Source organism: Cyrtonyx montezumae, unplaced genomic scaffold, assembly GCF_038088225.1.
Source record: "Cyrtonyx montezumae isolate F1298 unplaced genomic scaffold, pur_monq_1.0 scaffold_3, whole genome shotgun sequence".
Classification (NCBI taxonomy): domain Eukaryota; kingdom Metazoa; phylum Chordata; class Aves; order Galliformes; family Odontophoridae; genus Cyrtonyx; species Cyrtonyx montezumae.
The window spans coordinates 46,774,784-46,798,998 of NW_027072034.1; the positions used below are offsets into that span (position 1 = coordinate 46,774,784).

General features: G+C 35.5%; 1 protein-coding gene across 3 annotated transcripts in view; it reads left to right on the plus strand.

The window, feature by feature from the left end:
* CNKSR2 (connector enhancer of kinase suppressor of Ras 2) overlaps positions 1-24,215 on the plus strand; it is a 204,006-nt gene that overhangs the window by 136,774 nt on the left and 43,017 nt on the right. For all 3 annotated transcript variants that reach the window (XM_065741460.1, XM_065741461.1, XM_065741462.1), the window contains 5 exons: positions 11,638-11,686; positions 12,551-12,723; positions 14,799-14,872; positions 17,300-17,371; positions 23,100-23,167. In XM_065741460.1, the coding sequence (XP_065597532.1) occupies positions 11,638-11,686; positions 12,551-12,723; positions 14,799-14,872; positions 17,300-17,371; positions 23,100-23,167 (436 nt within the window). The remainder of the gene's footprint in view (positions 1-11,637; positions 11,687-12,550; positions 12,724-14,798; positions 14,873-17,299; positions 17,372-23,099; positions 23,168-24,215) is intronic.

The following is a 24,215-nucleotide window of genomic DNA, read 5'->3' on the forward strand; positions in this document are numbered from 1 at the left end:
CTACAGCTTCAAGTCCTTGTTTATTTTCTCATCAATGGACACGGTACAAGGCAATAAGTCGGTGCCAATATATAGGTCCGTGTGTAGAAGTGGAAGACATTCAACATTCTGCAGCAGAAGCAAAGTTGAGAAGGCATATGAAGTTATAGAATAATCTGAAGTTCTTTTAAAAATTTTAAAGGCAAAGGTGCTGGTAAAATTCTTAACATACACAGTAGCACATCCAATTTTGCTGGAGCATCATAAGCATCTAGTTAGTATCCATTTCTCATGTCAGTTTCCTCTAGCATAGCTCAGCTATAGAAGAACTTCTGTTGTGGTACACAGCTGGAAAGAACTATAATTAAAAAAAGACTAAGGTGAAAAAGGGCAAGACAGAAACAGAATGAAAAAGTCTTATCTAGTGTCTTCCTGAATCTAGAGCTATTTAGTCTGAAGAACAGGAGGCTGAGGGGAGAACTCATTGTTCTCTATGGCTACCTGAAAGGAGATTGCATCTACAAGAGTATTGATCATGAGGAAATAGTCTCAGATTGAACCATAGAAGCTTTAGATTGGATATTAAAATTTTCTTCAAAAAGAGGATGCTCAAACATTGGAACAAGGAAGTGGTGGAGTTGCCATCCTGGTAGGAATTGAAGAGGCACATGAATGAGGCAATAAGGAGCACGTCTTAATGTTGGCACCCAGTCGGTCAGATTGATTTTGTAATCTTGATGATCTTTTCCAAGCAAAATAAATCTATGTTTAAGAAAAATAGTAATTATGTTGTTAAATACAGAAGCCTGTATGAGCCTGCACGCTGAAAATCTTTATCAGAAGAGGTGTCCCACTGTTTCACAGCTGCTACGATGGCATTGTTGCTGAAATGCACCACCCGCTGCTTCACTGTGTTCACATCCACTGATTGGTTACCATTAACATTCAGCAAGACTCAATTAATGTCAGTGGGTGCCATTTTTTCCACATGTCAAAATTCAGTGACGCACCTTTGCTTCATCTGCACTTACAGTTCAGCTGCCATTTTGTCAGACTGCCCTTCTGCTGTTATCTGTCACGTGGCAACAAAAGTATGTCAAAAACAAAACAAACAAACAAAAAAACCCCACTATAAATTATGTGGGGAAGGGCTTAAGAAGCTCTCTGCTCCAGTCTTCAGCATAAAGCAGTCCAGCTCTGATGTGAGACAAAGTTGTTCAAGGCCTTGACCTGTCAGGTCTCAAAAACCTCCTAAAATAGAGATTGCATGAACTTGTGACCAGCCTGCTCCAATGCTTGGCTGTACTCATGGCAAAAAAAAAAAAAAATGTTGAAACTGAGTGGTAAAACAGAGATTTCAATAAACTTAAATAGTTATTTGCCCAGATGCATAAGGCATTGTTTCTGTTCTAACACTGGTGTTTAACTAAAATAACCTTGTAAAAGTGTCTCAGTGATCTCACATTTATTCTGACAGTTCTAGATTCTCACTCATTTGAACTCAAGATTTAAGAGAGTGGATGTGCAGTGCAACTTCTATATTTGACTTCTGAATAAGGATACAGTTTGTGAAATAGCAATATTTTATATCCTCAGAAGGGATCTTTAAATTATTTTAAATGTATGAAATATTACCTGTATTCTTCCCAAGGAACATTATTGCTTTCACAGGTGAGAGAGAATACTTCCATATCTTCATTGCTTCTCTTTAAAGTAACCGCTTGATACCACGAGTTTCCTCTTCTTGGGAAACTGGTTGCTAAAACGAAAATTGAAGGTATTGGATATGGGAGATTTTGCATCTATTTCTATATGCCCTGTAATTTTCAGTAGAATCTAGAATCACTATTGCAGCAAAGCATTGTGAAGATTGGTTTATGGGTCATGGTTTATTTTCTACTTTAAATTGTCTTTATTATCTTCTCTCACTTCTGACCATGAGCCTGTTATAATCTCTTTCTCTTATGAAGCCAGGGAATTCTTAGAAAATGAGAGTCTTACTGTAAAGGTCATCTAGCCCAACTTTGCCAGTATAGATTTATCCCCTGCTTCATATGATATAATGCTCTGAAAGTGTAATTTTACATTGTCAAGAGATGTAGATCTATAGACTAATAAATCTCCCAGTTCAGAACATTTCCTAATTTCCTTTCACATCCCTATTCTGGATGTTGTGGGTTTTTTTGAGGGGAGGTTATTTTTTTCCTTTTTTCTGTTATCTATTTCATTTTATCGTTTTGTGTTGCATCCTGCATTTATTGCCTGTTAGAGGACTTCTACCTCTGTAGGTAGTAGCACTGTTAGTACACCAGTAAGCAGTATTAACTGCAGTTGGTACAATCATAATAGAACAGTTGAGAGATTTATTCTAATGCAGAATAAATGATTTAGTCCCTCAGTCATTCCCCTTTGAAAAAGAAGAGATTAAGCATGGCATATTGTAGCAGAGAAGCATTTCTTAGTCTTTGCACAGAGGAGACCCAGCATGAGTTATTACTGCAATATCGTGGGGAATGTAACATCTATGAGAAGAGAGATCTAGGTCCTGACTTCTCAACTGTCTCCTCTCTGTGCTTCCTTTTGTACAAGGGAAAGATTAGGATTATGAAAGCAGTGGATCAAGGACTGGCATGCATCATGAAATCCGACATTGTAAAAATCTGAGTGTTTTTTGAAATAACAGGGAGCAGATGCCCCTTTCAGAGCACAGTTTTATCTAATTGCTTTGACAAGCAATGCAATTGCTTCTGAATGTGTGACTGTTCAAAGTCGTGGTTTTGCTAAGCAGGAGTCTCTACCCCCTTCATCTGCCCCACTTGCATGATGGTGGTTCCTGTGGGCCTAGTGCTGACACACAGAGTGGGAAATTGTATGGTTATACCTGCAAGGAAAATGGCTCTTTGCAGCAGTGTGGCTCCTGAACATAAGCTATTATATAAGGTGTCTCTGTTATACTGGAAAGAATTGTTTGTTGCTTAGCGCCTGGCCTGTGAGTCAGCCAATCTGTCTCTGTTACTGCACCATGGAAGAAAAAAAACCTTCATATTCTTCAATACAGTAATAACTGCTTTCTGTTCACTTCTGAAGTATATTCTTTTGTTTTCAGATTAACCCTAGTACATAATATTTCAAATACTAGTGAATACTGACTTTGGAACGAGTTGTAAAAAACATTGCCATCACAGAATTAAGAAGACCTAATGTTCTTTCCTTACTTTCTGAAATACTGTTTCATCTTATATTTAGACGAAATTTCACAAAATTCCAGCAGTGTATCCTGGAATTAACTATATTCTTTTTCTACCTTAACTCAAAGTAGCAATGAAAGTGTTAGGCATGAATTTTAACAGAATGTGTAAGGGCTAAGGTACATACACTCTTTCTCGTGTTTTCCTATGGAAATGTACCCTCTATTGAAGATCCTATTGCTGTACAACTGTAACTATTAGTACAGCCAAGACTGCAAGCTGGTAGCATGGTGCAAAGAGGCTGAAAGCACTGCTTTCTGGAAATGTCATTTTAGTCCTGAAGGTTACAAATGCAGGGAAATATCCAAGCCTTGGAAATGGACATAAGATGTTCTTAACAGTAGTTTAATCAATAGACAATGTTTCCACCTGACAAGAAGTACAGGTATTTCACTACTTAAAAAGCAAATTTGGCCTTATATGTTTTCTCTTCTAAAGATGAGCAGAAAAATCATTTTGGGGACTGTCTTCATCTTCTTTGATAAGACTCCTTCTTCCATGCATACCTATGTGCTTCTAGGCTCACAGAACAGCTTGGAAGGGACCATAAATATAATCTAATTCCAATCCCCCTGGTGTGGATTAGGATTGCCAACCACTAAACGAGGCAGTAATTCAGGCTGCCCAGGGCCCCACCAAACTGGCCTTGAGTGCCAGCAGGGATGATTCACCCAAATTTCTCTAAGACATTGACAGAGGCTGATCACCCTCTAAGTAAAGATTTCTTCCTAACACGTAACCTAAATCTCCCCTCTTTTAGTTTAAAGTAATTCCCCCTGTTCCTATCACCATCAGGTCATGTAGAAAGTCAGTCTCCCTCCTGCTTATAAGTTTCTCCATTGTGGAATGCCACAAGGAGTTCTCCCCAGAGCTTTCATTTCCTATTTCATCAAAATCTTTGCAACCTCATAGTCTAGAAAAGTGCAGTTTTCTATTTTATTGATTTTTCACCTAAAAGGTAATATTTTTGAAAGTCAAAATGAGTTTTCTGTTTCTTTCACTGGAAGAATATTGTGCCTGAGTGCTAACAGAGTGTAACTTCCAAGAGTTAGTTTTCCTTGAAGCAGTTCTTTTCTCATCACTACAGAATGAATGTACCCCGCATCTTTCTCTGTCACACAGAAAGGCTGAGCACTGGGAAAGTGAGATTAGACAGAGGGAAAATCAGAAGATTCACTAATGGGTCCGACTGAGGGAGCTATGAATGTATCCTTTTCATGATAAGTATGTAGGTGATGTAAGAGGAAGTTTGCTTGACTGACTGATGTCTTCTGGGAGGGTCAACACAAGTAATCCACGAGGTCCCTGGGACACATGCATAGTGTCACGATCCCTGAGCTCTTCTCAACTGTGAGAATGATTGAACACTGGAGCATGTTGCCCTTAGTGCTTGCGGAGTTTTTGGTTTTGAAGAAAGTCAAAGCCCAACTAGAGATGCTCCTCAGCAACCTGCTCTACATAACTCTGCTCTGATCAACAGGAGAGGATCTCCAGAGATACCATCCTGTCTCAGCCATTTTGTGATTCTCTGACTGATCCATTCAATTCGATAATGAATCTGGGAATCACTGGGAGGTAGAAATAAAAATAAAGGATTCAGTACTATTCTTAAATGGGTAATAATTAAGTTTATTTTTTCTTCTTAAGTGAATGCAGTTAAAATCTAAACTCTGATGGAACAACTGATGCATCACAGTCTTTCGTCATTAAAGATTAAATGCAATTTTTGAGTCCTCCATTTCTCTATTTTTAGAGTTACTGTCAATAAAACAGTGGGGCAGGTACCAAAGTTACACATTTCAGAGTAGAAAATAATGATCTCACAATAAATTATTCTAATGAACAGCACTTGTCTAGTTGAACTTTTTATCCTTGTTTGCTTCAGGCAGCAGTGACAGTGCTATAGCCCTTGTTCTGTCAGTAGTAAAGACAGTGGGGGAATATGAGAACTCTCATTTAAAATTGGTATTGTTTACAAGTTTTAGTGCTTCCATATTTCAATTAGAGTCCCATGCCTTAATGACCAAAAGGAAAATCTTTCCTGTAAAGACATATATACAATATAATTTTCTTGATATGTCCTGGGGAAAAAAAAATAAAAAGCAACAACCTTTTTAGTTCGTCTAAATGTTGCATGTATTGTGTTATCAACTTAGCATGAACTAGTGCAAAACATAACTTGAATGTAACATTTGCCATGCTGTACCCCAGTATTTCAAGAAAAAAAAAGAGAATGGGAGAAAGAATAAGAATCCCCGAAGAGAAAATCTGTACTTGCTATCACATTTCAGACATCCACGTTTTTGTCTAGCATATTCTTCTTAGTTAGGCAGCTGTAATAAAAGTTACATAAAAAGATGAGGCTTTTTTTATATTATCAGCCCTTGTAGACTATGTAATAAAGAGAGGATCCTGGACAACATAACCATGAGTGTGGCAGCTAGAAATTTGACAGCTTCAGTGTTGATGGCTACGTATTTTTCAGTAAAATGTTCTTAATGCATTCCTGCCAATACATATACGTGTTGTGGGGTCATAGTTGTAGCTCCAAAAATACAGGGATGTCAGTCTAGTACTTCCTAGATGTCTTTTGAAAGCTCCTGTGGGAGAGGAAGAGGTGCAGGAATTAGGATAATTGGTTATCTCATTAGCAATGGACTTTTTGGCTGCTGCCACAAAAACTGTTGCAAGTACACATTCATTTAGCCTTAGCAGTGAAAGACTTTACAAAGAAATTCTTTTTTTACAATTCTGAATACAAGTAAAAGTAAGGGGGGATGAGGAAGGTAGTATGTAATATAACATTCCAAGTCATGAATTATGGGATTATTTTTTCTAGTGACTGTTAATGTGTCTGTACCTTAGCACCCTTTTGACAAAACAGTGATTCATGCATCTTTCTGTCTGAAGTACCCACAACCTAAAAGAGATATATCCACAGGACATTTATTATAGAGATCCTAGCATTTTGACATTATTTTCTTTGTACTACAAAACCTCACTTTTAGAGGTCTACTCATATGCAACATTCATACTGTGCTTTAGTATTAACTGTCCTAGCTAGAATAGAAACATAGTGAATGTTATCTTTTTAAATCCAGGTATGATATTTTATTATAGAGCATTCTCAAGAGCAAAAAGAGCTGTGAAAAAAGGCAGAAGTCTGCATTACCAAGACACCAAAAGATTGAAATTTGATTCAATAAATTTTGCTGGGAGGTGAGACTGAAGGTTTCAAGGCTCTGTTGATCAGCTGCGATGTCCTTTGCCTATAATTCACTTTTGATTCCAGCTCACTATGCATTTACAAATTACTCATGTACAATAACTGTTTAGTTATCAACCTGTGACTTGAGTTTAGGAACATTTCTGTTGCTGCTTTCATAAATTCTGTGCTATGCTTTTTGTTAGATTTTCTCTCATTTGGGTCATCCTATGTACTGCAGTTGAATTTCACCTATCCACAATGAAGGTCTGCTTTTTGAATAGTTTTGTAAACTTGAGCTGCTGCAGCATGTTAAAAATACTTTGTTTGCAATTAGTGTCACTTGATACCATTTTTAGCAAAGAAAATGTTGCTAAAATCTTGCGTCTGCAGATAATTAGATAATGTTGTATGTATGAGAGGTTCAAAGTCCAGAAGATAAGCAAAAATAACAGATAACTGGTAAAATATAAGTCAAAAAACAGAATGATTTGGGAATAATAACACAGTTAGTGGTTACAGTATAGCAGCATTTCTGAAAACATCCCCTGCGGCCTGATTTTTGCAGTTATTTTTTGTTCGCAATCTCTGAAGTCCAGTCAACACAAAAGGCAATTCAAACAAGCCTGTTACATATTTTTATTATTTTTTGCTTTCCTGAATACAATCATAACTTGAAGTGCAGTCCTTCCATTTCCCACTTTTTAATAGATTCCCCGTTGAGTGTATTTTCACCCTCAGTTAGTTTATCTGATCCTTAGCCTTGATAACTGGCTCCTTCAGAGCATTAATTCATACCTTGTCTCTTCTCTCCTATGCCAATAAAGTTCTGTCTGGCTCAGCTTCAGCTCTTGTTCCAAAAATGCCTTGCAGATGCCCTCTCTGGACTCAGCTGGCTTCAAGACATTGCTGACAGTAATCCCTTCTTGTTTCGAGACCTAAACATAACAACAGGTCGATACTTGGCCTTGCTGTAAACAGTGTAGTTATCTATTGTGAATGCAGTTCTACTGCTGACCTACAGCAGGTTTCAAACAATTCTGTTCCCAGAGGTCTTCTCTCATCGTGCCTTTGTAAAAAAGTTATTGAAAACTATGTTTTGTGTGAACACATATGAAAATAATGCTACCCGTCATTGCTAAACAATACAGCAAACAAAAAAGCATAATGCTGTCATTGGGAATACATGACTATTAAGCACGAGTTAGCTTAATATGTTGGGCAGTGTGACAATATAATGTAAATAAACTTGATTTTTTTTACTTTTTCATTTTTTATTTCCAAAAATTTTGAATCTCAACATACCAAGTACAGGGAAACGTTTATACGTAGTTCATCAGAACTGTGGAAACAGAACATAGTCAGTGTGGTCAAGTGTGGTCGGTGTGATCAGAGTGTGGGAGGTCAGATAATAGGCAGTACCGATTTTCTTCTTTTTTTTTTCCAGATATCAGGTTTTCCATCTGCAGAGGAAAGTTCCAGTAACTAGAAATGTTGCAAGTGACTCTACTGAGACTAGAGACAGTTATCTTATGGTGACAGAGAGTAAAGTGTATGACTGTAAATAGTTCCTTAATGTCTAAACTTGCAGCTTCAGAAAAATCGGACTTGACTTGAGCTTTCAAAAACCAAACAATAAAGATATTTGGCATTTTCTTTCCAAATCGGAATGAGCCCAGATTCAGGTTAAAGAGTTGGAGATTATTATTCCCATAACCTGGTTCTCACTTCCAAAATGAGTAAGTTGAGAATCCCTGAAGAAAGAAATAAACATCTGAAAGAGGACTTAAGGAACCATCAAATTTGACATTAATTTCTATGTCTAATCCAGATCTTCTGTAGCAGAACTATATATTCTGTTACAATGAAAAACTCCGCATGATTATTTGAACATGTCTGTCTTTTGGATGTGGGTTTCACATTCTCTTGGTCACGTGCACATATACGTTAGCTATTAGAGAAGCTCTTGTATAGGTATTAGAAGAATAGTTTGACCCCAAATCTCTGGGCTTCTTCCTCAGATTTCTGAAAAATCAGTAGCCCCAAATCAATAGTTTTGATAACCCTTTGGTATGCATTTGTCTTCTCCTTTTATTTTAAGTATCAGATAGAATTTTCTGTTACCTGAATTTTCTGTTAGTATGAGTTTTATCAATATCCATCTCTCGTGATAGCATCTTTAATCCATATTAATATTGATCAGTTTAAGTTTCCTATTGTGAAATAAATACATTCATTGAAACTTAAATTATTTAACACTTTTAAATATAGAGAGATATCAAATTACTGCTAAGTAGTCCGTAATAATTATTCACATTTTGAGGCTTCTGAATGTTCACTATTTGCTTTCAGTTTCGCATCCCTTCTGATCAAATATACATGAGTCTTGGTACTATTCAAGTAAGCTGAAAGTAGGCTTTGAGGACAAGAGAAAAACCTGAAAGTCTAATTCCTTGATTTCTTGAAAGGTTTATGTTGTGCATACTATAATGCTGGTGTGTTATTGCATGCCAGCAGTTTTTATTAACTATGCTTCTATATGTGATTACTTTCTTGCTACAGCAGTCAGTAGAATTACAAATTGTTGGTGACCTGTTTTCTTAGTGTAAACCTCCAAGTATATAGAACTTTTTTTTACTCTGTAGCTGCAATACCATGCTATAACCATAAAAGCATGGTGAAGTGTACATATCCCAGGGCACAGTGCTATTTACTTCTGTGCAATTTTTTGATGGGCTTTCAGAACTCTGTCAACAATTTTGAAGTGTGTTAAAGTAAATAGAACTCACATAGCAAGTTTAGTAATGATCACTTGCAGCTGTTATGGCTTATGACTGCACAAGGAAATCTCAAATGGCTGTTGGGATATGCAGCCAAGCCCTCAGACGAAGCAGACTGAAATACTATCTAGGGGAAGGCTAGCACTTTTGTCAAAAACAAAACAACTCAACACAAAATAAACCATAGAAACATAGCAATAATCCTTATTATAGATAATTTTCTCTCTCTTGAAATAACACACGCTTTGGAGGCTGCTGATAGCAAAAATAGATATATAGATATATACATAAAATGTTTCTCTGATGCTCTGTATAGACCTGCTTTTGTCAAAGGGTTTAGTTTAGATATATTATTAAATAGAAGCTCAGGCGTCACATATTATAGCAGGAGATTATCATATTCAAATGACTGAGGCTCTAAGTACTCAAGGGAGCTTTCCATCAAGTGTCATCTTTCTTTGGGTAATGGAAAATTTTGTTAATTGTATTTTGTGCAATGGAAAAACATGTCATTCAGAATTTGAATAAACAGTTGCAAATTTTCTTCAGGAATGAAAATTTCCATTTGTGTAAAGATGTTAATCTATTTCATGTTTTCAGTGGCAGTTTTGTTTTCATTTTGTATATTTTTTGAATTACTGACAACTTTCTTTAATATAGAATGCTATTTTCCATTTAATTTCAGAATGAGTTCTTGGAAACAAGGACAATGTGTACGTTAAAACAGTTGCTTAGAACTCAGATTGTAGCAGAACCAAAATGTAGTGTACATGTGTTGAAATCCAGCCTTGTAGGTAGGTGATTGAAAATTATAATGCAGTAAAATTGCTTTAGTACAGTTGGATTTCTGGTTTTGGTGTGAATCCATATTTTTAGGATTTGTGCTATTACAAAGAAGTATTTGTGTTATTTTTACACTTGTCACATCACAGAACTAAACTGTAGAGGGATAAACATTATGATGGTCACTTGAGTGTAGAGTTTCCCTACTTGGAGATGGATGGAACTAGGCGACCCCGAAGAACATGATCTACCATTGGCTTCAATTTCAAAACAAGCTTTAATCTGATCAGGATGTAGGATAAGAGCTCCAGAAGTCCTATACATCCTATACACTGTTTAGAGATTCCAAACAGCATCGAGAAAGTGGCCTTATTCATTATCTAATAATTGTTGAGAGGCTGCAGATAACATTTGATGATTTCCACAATAAATATTTTTAGATTTCATCTTCATTTGCCTTACTTTTGGAGTTGTATATCATGCCATATAATGAATGATGTTGACTAATACATACTGCTTATAAATATTCTGGTTTAAAAAAAAAAATGTTTCTCAGGGCAGCTATTACAGCACCAAGCTGCCAGAATGCAAGGAGTGTTTGTTCAGCACCCTCAGACACAGGGTTTGGATTTTAGGTGGTGGTGTGTAGAGCCAGGAGTTGGACTCCTTGATCCTTGTGGGTCCCTTCCAACTCAAGATTTTGTTGTGCACTCATGAGCCACAAGAGAAAAATAAGCTTTGGGGTTTTTTCTGTATTGATTCACTGTAAGTTGCAGTAAGAGGTTTTAATATTCAGGCCCTGTAGTGTGGCCATTTCTTGGTTTCAGCACAAAAATATTTATCTATCTTTATATACATTTAAAATTCAAAACAGTTAAAATTGTGTTAAAATGTTCAGAATGATTAATTACAGAATTCTTCAATTCACGGGTGTGATGTCGATTATCTGCATTCAATTTTTTTTTTAACAGAAAACTCCATAAAATATGTTAATATGCATTGCTGCTTTTAATAAACTAGGAATTTAAGGAACAACTTCTGTCTTATTTCCAAAGCAGTGAGTTTGTTCATGTGATTGGATAAACTGAAGGGTAAAACTTTCAGTCAAAATCTAGTTTAAAGAAAAGTGGTTTCTATTACAAAATACTAATTTGTGAGATTTCTTCACTGTTGCTATTTACAATAATTAAACTCATTTCTGAGCGAAATATCTGATGTCACAATGATCATCCTGTAAGTGTCTTTTGACTAAAAGCAACTAAAGCAGTTATGTCAGGAAGATCGCAATTAGACCATCTATTAGAAATGCAAGTGCTGCATAGCTTCACTATCATAGGAAACAGAGGTATGTTACTTTTTATTAATAGAATTAAAAATAAGGGACTATTTTATAGAGAATTTTCAGATGTTAATGCAGATTAATTTCTGGTCTACATTAGTATTTTTAACCAGGTGCTTTTGTTTTACAGTCTTATGAACATATTACCTTTTTACAACCAAAATTGACATCCTTTTGGCCTAGAAAGCTATTGGCTGAAGGTGTTTCCTGAAAATGACTTCAGTGATCACAGTGTTACATTTCTGTTATGCAGTTGAATATAAGTGCTGCATTATCACTTCTTCTATTTTGATTTTCTTCTAGACATTTCAGCAGTCTTCTCTACAGCAGAAAAGTAAAAAGAAGAATAAAGGTAAAAAATAAATTTCGTGTGTTGGAAGGAAGAAAACTGCAAACATCAGTGTTTACGTATGCCAGTACCGTAGACAAACTTGGTTGCTCCAGACAAATCTATAATTCACTTGAACAGAAATACACTGAATTCCTTGAACATGATATTAAGAAGTCTGCTGTTTAAGTCTTACAGTAGCCTGTTACCTTATCACCATACATCTGCTATTATTTATTTTTCTTGAATATTTACATTCTAGCTTCTTTGTGGACAGGATTGTTTTTGCAGCTGTATCCATATAATGCTTTACTGCAGTTTGTGCTCATTACTTAGGCTGTCTGGTAATTATATTACAGTAAACTGTTTTCCTTTGATTTAGAAGTACAAGGGCCTCAGGAAATGTTCTGCTGCAAATGGAGGTTCAAAGAGAGGTTTAAAATCCCAATTAAGTGTATGTCTAGTTTTATTTCACAAAAATATTGAGCAATTAGTAGCCAGGTGTGAAATACACGAACGTATATGCTGTTTGCTTTAATCTGACATGAAATATTAATTAGTTGGAAATGATGAATAACCATTCTTCGTATTTTAAATATTTTGTCTTTCTTTTCTCAAAAAACATTTTCTGTGTTGCTTTTTTGTCTCATCTTTAGAATATAAGCTCTGTAAAGTGCTGAATATTGTTTTGTTATTGTTTATTTTTTTAAGTTATGATGACTTGCATGTACTTTGTGGTCCAAATAAAAGATCTGTAGTAACTTGGTAACAGAAAATGGAGGCTGAAATTTTTCCTTAATGTTCTGATGCAAATACGAAGTGTTTTATAGCTAACTTGTTGACTGAGTGGACAAGTCAAATGGTTTCATATCAACTTGTCATTTTCAGCTCCTATTCCTGGTAAAAGCAAAAGACGGATCTCATGTAAAGATCTTGGCCGAGGAGACTGTGAAGGCTGGCTTTGGAAAAAGAAAGATGCCAAGAGTTATTTCTCCCAGAAATGGAAAAAATATTGGTTTGTCCTGAAAGATACATCTCTCTACTGGTATATCAATGAAGAGGTAAGAATGTCTGCTTATTGTTTCCTCTTATAACCTGTGCAGTGCTAATGCCTTGTTTTTGTGGAAAGTCAGTGCTTTGAGTGCTTATCTCTGCAGATAGATAGCTTTATTCACCCAAATAACTACACTCATATTAACTACCTGCCTAAATTACCATTAAGGTCTGGAGGCAATTAATCCTTCAGATTCACCCTTTACTACAAGAATCAAAAACACACTTTTCAGGGTCTTGTTCTCACCATTTTAGCATAAATCTATCCTCAAGCTATTGAAAGGGAAAAGCTGGTTTATTTAATGTTGTCATTCAGGTTTAGTCATGAGAATGTAAACTTTAATGATGTGCTGCCTAGCGTTCCTTATTTATATGTGCCAGTGAGATCACCAAAAGCTCTGTTTTGTTTTTTCAGTTTTTTCCTGTCATTCCTCCTCTGTATTTTTTATTATTGTTTCAGGGCTCATATATGCTGAATTTAAGAGCATCAGAGCAGCCCAACTGAATTGTTTACAGCTTCGATTGTGCGACATGTTTTGTATTTGTACAGGATTATTTATATCAGCCTAAGCAGTAAAACTTTTTGCTAGTCAGGTAGAAAGCTTTAATTTTTAACTTTACTAGTATCCTGAGATGAAACCGTTACCAACATATGAGTGCACTCAGATTTGGACTTGTTGTTTTAATCACTGCCAGTGTTTATGTGTGACATTTTTAAATATTGTGATCCCAAACTTATCCCTGAGTAGAATGAGCAGATAGAAAGCAAGTTGTTCTATGAACAGAGCCTGTTTTTCCCATACATTCACTCCTTCTGTGCCTTCATCTCAACTTTATGTCAGTAACACTAAGTCCCTCCTCCCCATCTTCCCTCTCAAAGATGCACTACAAGGTCTTCATCAGAGTAGAAATTCATAGGTACTAATGCAATGACTAGCCACAAGCTAGATGAGGAGCCTGAGGAACCACTGAACCATGTGTAGCTTTCCCTTGGAGAGGTCCGTGATCTGAGATCCTGTGTCACCTTTCTGCTCCTGGTTTCCCTGACTTTCCAGGATTTTCTGAGACCTCAACTTCCTCACCAACTGATTCAAAAGCTGGGAGGTTCAGGGAGGCCACAATGACAGATGGACAGTTAAGTTAACCATGATCTTGCTATTTGTTTATTTCCTTCGGAAACCGTAAAAAAAAAATAATAATAGGTTTATTATAAGCAACTTTCTTTTCATTTTAAAATATGTTCTAATGAAGAACATCTTACAGCTTTGTACCCCTCACAGAACAGCTCCTAATCCAGTCTTACATGTTGACCTTTGTCAGTTGTTTTTCTTTAAGAAAGAAAATAATTACATAGACTGCACATGTATCACATATGGCTGTAGAGATTCTAAGAAGGATATAATTCTTTGGAATTCCTTAAAATATAGTTGTTTTCTGCAGCTTCACTCTCATGATCCTGCATTAATTTCTCATGCAGTCATCAGCAATCAAAGAGAGTCTGTGGTGTTGATGTGTCAGTTGTTTGACATAGGTATTTCGAGTCATGTAAAGTCAAGGGAGATTGAGTATCTGATAAAATAACCTATGTGCAAGACTTTATAGAACAGAGGAAGAAGGTTAGATCCCTTCTCTGTGTGCTGGAGAGAGATAACAAGTAGCTGAAATGATATTACACATCCTAGTTGTGATAAAGATGGTAAATAACATTTATTTAAATTGTTGGGATTTTTTTTCCACTTTTTTTCTCTCTTCCTTACAGTAGGCTGCATTTCTCCTTACTAATTAGATCATCCTCCCCTGAAATTAATTAATTAAAATAACTAATTGCCTGCATACATTTGGTCATTTTGTATATTTTCAAATGCTCATTCAGTTGTGAAATTGTTTGAGAAAACTGAGTATTTAAAATGGTATTTTACACCAAGGTATCTTAGTACTTTGGCAAAAGTCCCAGTGACTTCTGCAGGAGGTTAGCCAGAGCAGAGAATGTACTGGTATTCCTTGTGTAAGAAGCAGGCAAAGGAAAATACTCGTTTTCAATGTGGATTTTTTTTTTCTGACACCTTTAAAAATATCTTTACAGGATGAAAAAGCAGAAGGATTCATCAGTCTACCTGAATTTAAAATTGACAGAGCCAGTGAATGCCGAAAGAAATAGTAAGTATGTTCAAAAATAATGCAATGATACAATAGGAGCAGTACAATACAGTAGAAAAAGTGAAACAAAGGACAATGTTCTCTTCTAAAACAGTGACATAATAGACTTCATTACAATGATCATTTAGTGATATTACAAAATGAGCTCATACAGAACAGCTAAATTCAAAGTGGTTTCTCTGTGCCATCTTTCCTAAAGAAGAATGGACATTTTCTGTTTCTATTTTTTCTTACTGTGTAAATTTTAGTGGTGGTTGTGGTGGTTTTTTTAACTTCATTTTGAATTAAGAGTAACAAGGCTCCTTACTTGCTCCTGTCTCATTATTATTATTTTCCTAGTTTTCTCCTCTCCTTGTCAGAAGGGAGAGTTGTAATTTTTATTACTTGAAACCTGGACAAAAATCCATCTTTAATACGACTTTGATTTAGTTATCATGTTCTCAAACTCTGCTGGTATATTACACAGGTCCTGAGGCGGAGTAAAACAAGAGAACGGTGGAATGGCTTGATCTAGAGTATGACCTAAATCTTTATAAGTCATTTTTCTTCTCACCTATCTTTGTTTGCTGATATCCAGATTCGCACTATTGCCATAACCCATTTTTTGTTTAGATGCAAGTTCATGCATATTTAGTTGATATGAGGAGTGTGTACTCTCACAGAGGTATTCTTAAGAGTCATTACTGTTGCAAACTTTTTAGCTTGCCTTCTAACTCTTTTTACTATTCTTTGACTGAAGTTTATCAAGACTGGAATTACTGAAAACTGTACAGAAAAGCCAGTTCAAAGGCAAAACAACATATAGTACATACAATTACAAAGAATACACTGATTTTGTATTAGTTGGTCTACATAGCTCTTCAGGTTGGTCTCTACTCTTCATTATGATCTTATAGAACAGAATGTAATAAGAGCATTGAAATATGAACTTGGGCTTATTGTGCTGTGTCCTTCGTCCTTGGACTACAATCTAAAGTGCTTCATTTGAATGTTTTGTAGGGGCGGCAACATGAAGTCAACCTATTTCTCATAAATGCATCCTGCTTAAATTGGTTTTTACTTGATTTGATATCTGATGGATAGCAGAATGTAAAATGTGGCTGTTAGATTTTCTTGCTTGGATGACAGATAAAGTAAAAAAAAAAACCTGTAGGAATCCAGATGGCAGATGCTGTAGCAATTTTAAGAAGTCAGGTTTGGGGTCTTAGTAACTTGATGTCTTTTTAAATCGAGCAGACATCACTGTACATCTGCTTTCACTTGCATAACATTGTGTCATGCTCTAATATGTAGGAGTCCTTTTTGTCTCATTATTACATGCTACTTTCAATAGCAGTACCTTTCCTGCATTTCAACTTCATATACCTCGTTTCTGAAAAAAAATATATATATAAATATATGCATATATAAGTACACTTATGTGTGTGTGCATGCACATACAAACATATATTACAATCTGCAAGCATGATACATAGGAAGAGAATCATTACCATTTTTCTGAAAAACAAAAGCTTGGAGAGAGAACTGTATTGTATGTGTGTGTGTGTGTGTGTGTAGATATATATATATATATATACATATAAAATCCATTGTCTCTCAGAAAAATGTTACTGATGTTTTTCATATAAAGTGCTTTCAGTTTTCCTTATTTTCCTGAGGAATATTATGCATTTTTTTTCTTATCTTGGGTAGGACTTTCAGGCTATTCTCAAAAATGATTCTTCTGCATTGTAAATTATTAATTACTGTCAGATGCATTTTCTAGATCTTTAAGAACTTCACCATAAATCTTTATGCAAGATAGTTACAAAATTCTTTCAACTAATTCTCTCAGCCTAGTCATGTTGATTACTTTGTTAGAAAGAAAAGATGAGATGTAATTGCCCATTGCTTAGAATGACCTCAAGAGCACATTGTTGATTTATAAGAGCTTTTCAAAAGTAAATCTCATCACATTTTTCTTTTTGAAACTCAGTCACCAGAGCTAAAGGTAATGTCAAGGTCATTGGCATGTCATAAATTACCAAGACTGCGAGATTTTCAGCTGTATTGAATAAATTCTTTGGTCAATTTTCAGTCAAGGAAAAAATTGACACCTCCAGTATATATCAATAAAATTGCAAAATGCATAAAACTATCACTGTAAGTATACAGTCTCTATTTATACGCATATAAAATAAGGTGTAGTTGCAGAACACTTCAGTCAGTGAAATCTGCCACTATCATGAACATTAATATCATAGAATATACTGAGTTGAGAGAGACTCACAGGACTCAAGGATGTTGTATTTTTTTTATCATGTCTGGGGTCTTCTAACAGCTCAGGAAATCTGAATCCATCTCATTGCTTGGTGACCACACTTTGTTACATTAAAAAAAAAAAAAGTTGTACCATTACATTTTTATAATTATGTTTTTCCTCCACAGCGCATTCAAAGCCTGCCATCCTAAGATCAAAAGTTTTTATTTTGCTGCTGAACATCTAGATGATATGAACAGGTAAGGAAGTTAATCAAAATTCAAGGAACCATTCCTTACGCAAGGCATTTCCTTGAAGCTAGTGGTAACGAATTAGAATGTGGTAATAAACTGTTTAGCTAAGAAGGTTGTAGTTAAAAAGATAAGTGCCAAGTGGCATTATTTTTGAGTGTCTGCATATGCTAAACATTGAATTCATGCAGAAATTACCTTCTGAAAGAAAGTTTTGGAAATAAGGTTTTGTCTTTCTAAAAAGAAGCAAAAAACAGTTTTTGAAAATAACTCAAAATCACAATTTAAAAATTCCGTGTTTCTGCAAAGCTGTTATTTGCTGCGTAACAGCTGCAAAGGTAGACTATCTCCAACTTGGCACTGCAGCCTACCTCCACAGACATGTGATGCTTGCTCTGAGGATGCTTCTACTATGGCATTTGAGGGAGTAAGAAGTTGGAGAAGGATTTAAAGCAGTCACTGATTTCTTTCTTCTGCTGTTCATGAAATAGAATCTAGAGATAGCAAAGACTTAATTGTGTGGACTGCCTCTACCACCATGAACATACCTTACACACTGAATTGAAATAGTTTTATTGAAGTTATCAGGGAAAATCTTATCAACTTAAAAAACAAAATTAAAAAAGAAAGGATTCAAATCTTGCTTCTTGGTGAGTTGAGCTTACCTCTTAAGTATTTTAGGTCTATTTTTCTGAATGATGGAGACTTCAGCACAAAATAAACACAATTTATATTACTTCATTTAAATGGCAAGTTTAAAACATGGATCCCATGTCTATTCAAATATCTGAGAATTCATTTCATTTATTTTCACAACACAAACTGAAATTAACTCATATATGTAATTTTCATCACATGATAGGTCATGAAAAAAGATCTATGGTTGCAACCTCTTCTGTCTTGGGTAATGTTAGTAAATATCCTAGCTGAGGTACTTTTGAAACAAGGGAAAAATAAGATAAATCCCAATCCATAAAACTCATTAGTGAGATCACAGTTTAATCACTCTTGAGTGTACTAGATTCAGCTACCTGGCCTGACAGCTTCAGTGTACTGCCAGTTCTTTACTGATAATATATGACTGAAAAAAGATGCCAGTACTCTACCGTGCTTGCTTTTATTTAGAAGTAGCTGTCTGTTAATGTTTTCAAAAGTCCATGCATGACTAAAGCTCACTTCAAAAATCTCTCCTCAGTTAGAAAACTTAAAACTTTTTATTTTTTTGTAACATTTTAGGCTTACCTCTACTAGATAACTGTCAAGCCAGTCACACAAAGTGTGATTTGCTGCACAGCAAACGGAATAATGACATGGTCTGTTCAGCTTATCCTGAACTACAGAAGCAGACAAATCACTTCTGTCAATAGGTCCTCAGTCTGTGCAACAAGATGACTTGTTTCTGAAAATAAGGGTGTATATAGCTCTTCAGTAATCAGAAAGCAGCAGGAAATGTGCATCAGTACATTAAAAATATATTGCACAGTTATAACTTAAGAGCTAGCAGTTTTTCAACTTCCCAGCATGAGCTATCTTTTATTGTTTTTATCAGTGGAGCTTACTGTTTCATTTAGAATGAGCTAGACTAAATTTTGTTCCATGCTGTACACATGTAAATTTCAAGTAACCCCATCAAACTCTACAGAATTACTTGAAATTCTTATGTCTGAATTGGCATCACCATTTCAACATATATCTTTTGTCTTCTTTGATTGATGTATGAGAAAAAAGTAGTTCACCTTCATAAATAGTGCGCATATTAACTCAATAAACTGAAAAAAATGCATTACAAAAAATAGTCATTCAAATGCAGAGGTAATGAAATACATTGCTTCCTATGTAGAAGCACATTCTAAACTAGCCGGAGTCAAATACAGAATATTAAATTATTATAATTATATTATTATTATTATATTATTACAGTATATTAAAAGGTAAAATATGACTATTTTGAGCAATTTCTGTTCTTTTTGAGGTTTCAGTTTTAATTATATATCATGCAGCCATTTCAGTTCTATTATATTGTGTGGCAGAATAAAAGAAAAGAGAACAGCTAAAACAGACTAACAGAAAGTTACAAATGGTTCAGTTCCTTAAACTCTGAATAAAATGATTGAATTAAAAAAAAAGTGTATAAAGAACATGAAAGGATTTGGTGTGTGTGTGTATACTCTCATAAAATTTGGATATTCGTCTTAGTTAACTTTGTCACTATTCGACGTTTCTTACTAATTTTATGCCACATTGATGTTTGTAAGAAACCTGGGGAGCTATGATCACTGAACTTTATTGCTGTGAAGTCACTTTCCTTTGCATGGCTGCACCAGCAAAAGTGTTCTTTCTACCCATGTAACACATTTAGTTTGGGTGAGAGAATGATGGAATAGTCTTTATTGATGTGAAGTACAGTTTTGCTAGTGTAAGTGTATATTCACTTAAACACCTTCCTTTTAAATTCATTTATATTCCAAGGAAATATTCTACTTAGAGAAGACAGTCCACATATTTCTGTTTAATTACAGTATACATAATATAGATTTTTTAAATTTTCTGTGGTAACAATGCCTGCTCCTTTAAGTTGTCAGCTAGGCAGAGAAATAGTCAGTAACTTCATGTGGAATGGCTGTCTGAGACTTTCCTTGATCCTGTGATAACTGAACTGTATTCTTTCTTATTGTTGGTGGGCAGAGAATTGAAATTCATAAGAAATTTCTTCCTCGATGTAACTAGATGATCAAGACTAAAGATGGCAAGTCAGCAGTGTATTAGCACATGAGGATGTCTCCAGGTGTATGAAGATGACCTCTAAATATTTTCCAGCATCACCTACAGATCTCTTTGTTCTGGTTAAAATGCATACTGCTAGTTCATCTTAATTCTTGGGCTTTATGATTAAGAAGAATTTGACACCCTAAACTAAATTTGACTAAGAACATTGCATGTACCTGGAGTTTGAGATAAGAAATTATTTCCTACTACTCTGTGAGAATTCCAGTACAATGCATTTTTCCTTGCAAAAGTTACAGATCTATAGAAATATTTTTATCTAGTCCTAGTGTGAGTCATGAAATTGTTTTAATTAAATAATGAGGAGAAATGTACATGTCCTATTCTTAAAAAGATTTAAAAAGAAAAAGAAAAAAAGAAAACCAAGATGACTGCTGCAAGTACCAATGTTACTTACTGTAACTATTTTAACTATTGTTGTCACAGCTAACAATAACATACTTCTCACAAGAAAGCTAAAGCTGAACTTGCAGTAAGGAAGGAATATTTTCTTGGCTTCTTGCCCTTGAGAAAGTTACAGTGGTTATTAAGATACAATACAATGTAGGAAAGAGAGTTTTAAATCTTCCCTTGACCAAGGGTTTTGAAGATCACTTTCAAGTAGGTTTTTATTGTATGTTTTAATATTTATATTAAGGAGTTCTTGTATAACTGTACATTTGATACTTTTGTCCCCTGTGTTTTATAAAGCAGGTATTTTTTACTCTTCTTTTGTTCTTCCAGGGATCTTTACAAATTCCTTTGATACAAGCCCAGTGTGATGGATTTCTCATATGATTCTAACTTGAAGCAAACTCTAGCCACATTTAATCAAAATAATACTAATTCTCTAACTGTACACATTCTAACTTCATCTAATGAATCTCTGGCTATGTATTAAAAAATGTGCAGAGGTCAATGTCGTTCTCTTAGTCTCTGAACTAGCAAGCCACTAAAAAGCCATGTTACTAACTCTTTACAGCCATATCACAACCTTGTCACTCATCCCACAGGCATTGCAGATGATACAAATCATGAACAACAGAAAACCATTACATGTGAAGCCAGTCAGCTGTCTCTCTTTTAGACTGGTATACAGTTCCTGGATTATCATTAGATCATACTTATCGACAATAATATTTTTCTGGTATTATCTGCTGTAGCTATAACCAGTATCAATTGATTGTCAATTAACAATTAATTTAGTTTATTACCTCACTTACTGTCATGCACACAAAATGCTATCTTATGTTTAGGATGAAATGAAATGAATAATCCCTATTATGTTGTGGTCAGCAGGTCTGTTCCAAGAGATTCAGTAGGTGGTTGTTTCATGTTGGCTGCACTGGGTGGTGGTAAGCTCTGAGCTTTGTTCCCCAAAGAAAGCCTCCTCAAATGAGGAACATTAACCCAAGAGAGAGTTTTGGAAAGGGATCACCTTTTCTTCCATGACGATGTGCAGTAATTGTCTGAGGCACAATTTGTTGGGTCTCTGACTCCATGTGCTTGTGCTTTTTATAAATGCTTGGCACTTCTTAACAAGTACAACTGAGATTTTGTCTCATCTTCAGCTTTTCTGTCATTCTGGCAGAAATGTTGATTGTAAGCTAATATGAAGTATGCTGTAATCACTTCAGGAGCAGACCTCTAGCATCCTTCCCAGTGTACAAAGACTTCTGGACTATTAATGTAACTTACAGATAATGCATCACTGTTCACTGGTCACTGTTATGGAGGGGGGACAGTTGGAGAAATTTATTTCAAAGAGGGCAACTGTATTTTATAATCTTCTGCCTACTTAACCTGCACCAAAGTTTCCCAGAGATTAGAATACAGAAGTGGTTAAAAAGGACTCAGAAAGGCCTCCCTTGCTGAGAAAATAATACATGCTGCTTCCATATGTTCAGTGTGCAAATAACACCCCTCAGGCAGTGTTCTGAAAAAAGAAGTTTCACATTTCTGAAGAAAACACAAAACTGACTTCAGTTATCTCTCTGCCAACACTAGCAGTAAAATTGCAAGCTGCTCAATAGCTTGGCAAACAAGGTCTATCATCCTGACTGTGGGATGACTGGAGTAAGCAATTTCAGGTTTAATGCAGAATGGACAACCATAGGAGGTTGTCATGAGCATTTAAAGCCTCATCGATGGAGGAACAGATTTCGTGTAAGTGTTCAGATAATGAGAGCCACTGAGAGTCACATGGGAGAAGAGGGCAGGTTGGAGCAAAGCATTGGTACAGGTAGCTGAATGTATGCCTCACAATGACAGCTCTGCTAACAGAGAATTGCAACAGTTCCTTATTAATTTGTGTAGCTTATGGAAGCGTTTTTTCAAGTCTAAGTTGAGGTGAAAGCCTTAGATGTGAATTGCACTGAGGCAACTGCCTTTTCTCCCTTTGCTTCTCTGACACAAACACAAAAGTGAATTCTGATATGCCTCCTCTTTGTGCTTAGCACTGTAGCTAAGCCCCAAAACACATAATGGCATAATTAAACTTCATTGTCTGTTTAGGATGGAACCTGTTCTTTTGACAGCAGGTTTGTGCTCTGTTCCTCTGCTGCATTGCCTATTCAAGCCTGAAAACATTACTTAAATCTCTGGTGTTTATTCTTAAGAAATTAGAACAGCAGGAGTATTAAAGTGATGGCATATCTGTGAGCAGCTGATTTAATAGCTCTTTGATTATCTCCAAATCCTGTATTTTACAAATGTTTGACATCATACATGGTTTTCCATTTGAAACAAGATCTATGCTGTGAAAAATGTTTGTTCAACAGCAAAATTATAGATCTTTGGAGGCTACCTGAGTAAAAGTATCAAAGAAAACAGCTGTTTAACATGAAAAAATAACATTATTCTGAATCTTCTTTAGATGCTCATGCTTTTGGTTTGGTTTTTTTTTTTTTTTGTAGAAATGCATTATAAATTAACATTCTGGATCAGTATCACTGCTCTTTTAATATTATTTCAGATGGCTAAACAGAATTAACATGCTTGCTGCTGGCTATGCAGAAAGGGAGAGGATCAAACAAGAGCAAGGTAATGTGTTATTGTTTCTGTTTCTTCTGTCAGGTCTTGTAATAGTTCATCTGCTCTATTTTCACTGTTGTGTATCAAGCCTCATTCTCATCATCTGAGAGCAATTCTCAAATGAGTTTCTCTGTTGTTGCTGCAGATAATTCTTTCTCTTGGGATTTTTTATTAGCTCCTTCAGATTCTGATCCATATATCATTGGATTATTTCTATGAAAGCTGCAGAAGTAGATAAAAGCAATACATTTAGTACAGTAAGCTCAGGTATGTGGTACCAAGGCGACTGTGTTCCCCATCAGAACAAACTTAATAATCTGTAGAGTGGAGGGGAAAAAAAATTGAAAATATTGTCATTTGGTATTTGAATTTACAGGGGTAGGAATGCGTGAAATTGGTCTCTGGAAGAATACCGTTCCTCTAAAGCCTGCTGACAATATTGGATTTCCCTTAAAGACTTAATTTTAAGGCCATTACATTTTTTGGTGATTACTACTGATTATATTATACTGAAGTGTGTGCTAGAGCCCTGTTCCCTTTTCAGTGAAGCTCTTTATTTGGAGTTGTAGACTTACATCATTTATATTTTTTATGTCTAGTATTTCAAACCTTTATAAAAGTAGCATGTATAAACAATCAGTTGCTTTATTTTGGTTTGCTGCATTAAAAATCCTGTTGGCCAACAGGATCTATTGTGTTGGGCAGGTTGTTTACCCAAATTGCCACTGGCAAAGACTCACAGAAGCATTTATATCCAACGGACTGGCCTGGAAAGCTGTTGGCATCTCAGTCCTTTCTCTTTTTTACAGGTGTATCTGGCTGCAGGCACCAGACAGTGGCAATGTTCAGAGTGAGCTAGAGCTTATCTGGATGCCTGTCTACCTGCTGCCTTTGAAGTCAGAATACCACATTCTAATTTAATGGCTTCATCAGTGAAGTTCTAACTTTTGCTTTGAAAAGCTTGTAGCTCAGTGCTGCAGCAGCAGTGTATTGAGTGTAGTCTTTTATTTGCAAAAGCTCAATTTCTAGCAATTTTTCAGGGAGAGTTTGGATCCAA